General features: G+C 38.3%; 1 protein-coding gene across 1 annotated transcript; it reads right to left on the minus strand.

Moving 5' to 3' along the window:
• Positions 1–1437: 1437 nt before the first annotated feature.
• LOC111381590 (aquaporin PIP2-1-like) lies at positions 1438–2976 on the minus strand. The gene is made up of 4 exons (XM_023005384.1): positions 2594–2976; positions 2194–2489; positions 1871–2011; positions 1438–1788 (listed from the first exon to the last, which is right to left on the minus strand). Exons 1-4 carry the CDS (start codon positions 2880–2882, stop codon positions 1672–1674), a joined length of 843 nt encoding a protein of 280 aa, XP_022861152.1. The 5' UTR covers positions 2883–2976; the 3' UTR covers positions 1438–1671.
• Positions 2977–3971: the final 995 nt, after the last annotated feature.

Raw genomic sequence — 3971 nt, forward strand, 5'->3', positions numbered from 1 at the left:
GTAGTCCAAAATTTTCATTTTTTTTTTTTTTTTTTTTTTTATCAAGATGTCTGCTTTCGACGACTATTCCTTGGGTCTGTAATCCGGCTCCTCTTCACACAGACCAATTAAACCGCGGGATGTGCCTCCTACTGACTAGGGTCCGAGCGCCTCTCCAACTGAATTGCCAAAGTGTCTAGTGAGCCAACCAACGTTGCGCCTTGCTTTCCAAGATATTCCCGCCTTCCAGGTTAAATCCTGCCTTTCAGTATATTCCTTGCCTTCCAAGAGTCCCACAAATCGAACCCACGACCTCTGAACTGCCAACTTTGAGATAACCCTTCCTTTGCCAGTGGAGAAGTGCTCCAGGGGGCTGCATTTCTTTTTTTTTGTTGAAGAAGTGTTTGTTGATTCATTCAAAATCCTAATCACATCTCTTGAGATTGAATTACTTTTGTGCTTTTCAATGGTTATATTACATCTAGGGTAATTACTGATATTAGATAGCATTATTTCAAATTTAACATTATTTTCGTCTTGAGCTTTGTGTATCAATTCCATTGTACAACAAAATCTTGCCATAAAAAAATGGCCGTTTCTACGAAAGGTATATTTGTCTAGATGCATTAAAAATGACCATATTTGCAAAGGTTTTTGAAAATGGTCATTTTTCAATATGCACTTTCAATTATGGCCATATATGCGAACCCCCAAAAAAAAATAATAATAATAATAAATAAAAAAATAGTGCACTAGATTAATTGGATGTAACTCAATGGTGGCGATGTATTTTAATAATAATATAAAATAAAGTAGCACACACTTACGATGGGGCTATACCTCTCGTAGTAGGAAAAAAATAGAAGTTTAATTTGATCTAAGACGAAGAGTGCAAAAGAAAGAGGTTTAGAAAGCAATGCAGTACAATCTGGTTGTTTCAGATTTTTGTGTTTTAGTATTGTGCATTGATTGCTAGAGAGTGAGGTTTGTCAAAAAGAAATCATGTGTTCCCGAATACTATAGCCACCGTACGACACAATTGTAGCATGTCACGTCTCTTTAAAAAAAAAAAAAAAAAAGCACTGAAACAGGTAAAACTTCGGGAAAAAATTAGCTTACTAATTGTCGTCATTCAAACTCGACATTAAATATTAAGATTGAGGAGGTGGGCATGAGACTTATAACTCTTCGAATCTTTTTAGTCTTTGAACTTGTTATTGAAGTCCTTTACTTTTGAGTGACGAAACTAGTTATCAATCATTTTGAAGAAATTGTAAATATTTGTTTTAATGCCATATATAAAATCACACAAGATGCGGCATGACATTCTCATTTACATAATTTAGTCCTGTAATCCTCGATTTCAAATATATTTTTCTACTTTTACAGTGATTGATAGATATGTCGTCAACACAATCTTCCAACAAAATCGTTTCTTAATTTGATGAGGCACGAAGATAACATTAAAAAGGATAACTTTATTATTTTAAATGCTAAGAACACCACGACTCACAAACAGAAAAGAGAGGCCAGCAACCGAAAAAAAGAAAAAGAAAAAAAGAGTAGACGGAAAATAGAGTAGGGACCAGTTTCTAAAACAAGGGCCCGAGACCGCTTTTCATGCTTATTTACAATTTCTCCATGGAATCAAATTCCTCTTGAATATGCTGATGCTGATGCTGATGCTGATTCTCAATGAGCAGTGCTCCTGAATGATCCCAGAGCTTTTACAGCTCCTGCCCTCAGAATATACTGGTAGTAAAATGCAGCAATGGCTGCCCCAATGAATGGTCCCACCCAGAAAATCCACTGCAAAATATATGAGAATTAACGTTAATTTTTTTTTCCTGGAAATAAGGTACAAATTGTAAAACATTGAAATAATGCGTACTTGATCATCCCAGGCCTTGTCTTTGCCATAGATAACAGCAGCTCCTAAACTTCGGGCCGGGTTGATACCCGTGCCGGTAATTGGGATTGTGGCTAAATGAACCATGAACACTGCAAATCCAATTGGAAGAGGTGCCAAAACCTGTCAAAAATTTCAATTAGGATTAATCAACACGAACAGAGGAAACAAATTCTTGACCTAGATAGGGGTGTCAACAGGGTCCAACAGAGTCAGCCTTTCATTCATACCCGGCCGAGTCGAACCGGGATTTTAACAAGTCCGTATAAAAAATGGAAGAAACTAGGGGAGTCAAATGCACTTACAGGTACGTGGGAGTCTCTAGCATTTCTCTTGGGGTCAGTGGCAGAGAATACGGTGTAAACAAGGACGAATGTGCCAATGATCTCCGCCGCCAATCCGGTGCCGTTACTGTACCCATCCGCCAGTTCATTGGCACCGCCGCCGAATTTTACATAGTAAGACTTCTGGAATGCCTTTACCAAGCCGCAACCGCAAATGGCACCTAAACATTGCGCCACCATGTACATGATAGCCCGAACCAGTGACACCTTACGGGCCAAGAATAGGCCTAATGTCACTGCCGGGTTGATGTGCCCTCCTGCACCCATTGGAATTATATTGAGTATTCGTACATGTAACAAAATTTCTAGCTCCCTCTAAATGGAATTTAGTCGGTCGAAGTCTAGACATTAAGGTACTTACCGGAAATGCCAGCAGTGCAGTAAACGAGGACAAAAATCATGCCACCAAAAGCCCAAGCTATGCCAAGAATCCCGACGCCGCCGCATTTATCGGCGGCGCTTTCGCTCTTGTACCCAATCACAGTCAGAACAGTTATGTACAGGAACAAGAGCGTGGCGATGAATTCAGCTATAATGGCCCTGTAGAACGACCACTTGGTTAGCTCCTCCGGGTCAATCAGCGGAGCCGGTGGCGGATCTTGGTAGTCCTTGGTGGTGTATTCGGCGCCAACCTCAATGTCCTTGCCCATTTGCACTGAATCAAAGAGAAAACGTGTTTGTTGAGTTCTTGAATGTACAAAGAGACGTACGTTTTCTGCTGATGATGAGAGGTGCTGGAAGTGAAGAGGTATTTATATAGTGGTGAAGAATTAATTAAACTCAACTTTGCCGACCCATTTCGCTAATTTGAGTGACCCCACCGCCCGCCCACAATTATCACAATTCTCGTGTTGTCTTCTTTTAATGGATTCTTTGAATGGTGACTTTCGTGCTGCACGAATGGTTTTAATGTTTCATCCATATGGGAGTGGAGGCCGTCTTGGGCTAGTTTTAAAATGAGCCATGAATCAAATCGAAAACCCTTATTTTTTTACGAGTGGCACGGTGACCATAATGGAGTTCGATCACAATGAGTGAATTGATTATCTTCAAGCATAAGCATACAATATTACCTAGTAGAAAGAGTTGAAAAATTATCACAAACCTCCGTTAATTCTTTTCTATTGCAATTTCTAGATTATTATATGATGATTTTTGAACTTTCCATACCATATGTAGAAAAGAAATAGAAAGAGATAGACTAAAAACAACATATATAATATCAATGACACCAAAGGGGTATTAAATAAATAAAATTGGGATATGGATGAAATATAATGAAATAGAGCCACTTCGAGGTGAAACCATGAGCTAGTTTGTTTTCGGGTATTGTTTTTGGACTCATTCTATTAATTTCTTTTATATAAAGGGGTTGGGTTGAGTCATTAATTTGTGGACGACTCGACTTGATCCATGAGGCTCAAGAGTCGAAGGATTAACGATCCTTGTTTATGGACACGAGCCAAACTTGTGTGTTTGAAGGATGTCAGCTTGACTCGATTCATTATCATCCTTATATCTCTGTCAATATTGAAGAAATTTTTCTTTTTATTATTTTAGAATTATAGTCATCCAGAATTACGATTTTGTGTGTGTGTGTGTGTGTGTCATCGCATCGAAACAGTTATAGAGGTTTAAGTTATTCAAATAAGAAAATGACCACAAATCTACAATTGTTTTCAATTCTGAGGATGTAATAAATAAATTTCTTAAAAATTGTAAAAGTTTCAAGAAATTAA

Source organism: Olea europaea, unplaced genomic scaffold (assembly GCF_002742605.1).
Source record: "Olea europaea var. sylvestris unplaced genomic scaffold, O_europaea_v1 scaffold2335, whole genome shotgun sequence".
NCBI lineage: Eukaryota > Viridiplantae > Streptophyta > Magnoliopsida > Lamiales > Oleaceae > Olea > Olea europaea.

Excerpts from the sequence above, each read along its gene's own strand:
- LOC111381590 (XM_023005384.1), bottom strand. The coding sequence starts at position 2,882 with ATGGGCAAGGACATTGAGGTTGGCGCCGAATACACCACCAAGGACTAC. Across the intron at positions 2,490-2,593 it reads CTGCACTGCTGGCATTTCCG|GAGGGCACATCAACCCGGCA; the intron begins GTAAGTACCTTA and ends CAATGGGTGCAG. Across the intron at positions 2,012-2,193 it reads CTAGAGACTCCCACGTACCT|GTTTTGGCACCTCTTCCAAT; the intron begins GTAAGTGCATTT and ends AATTTTTGACAG.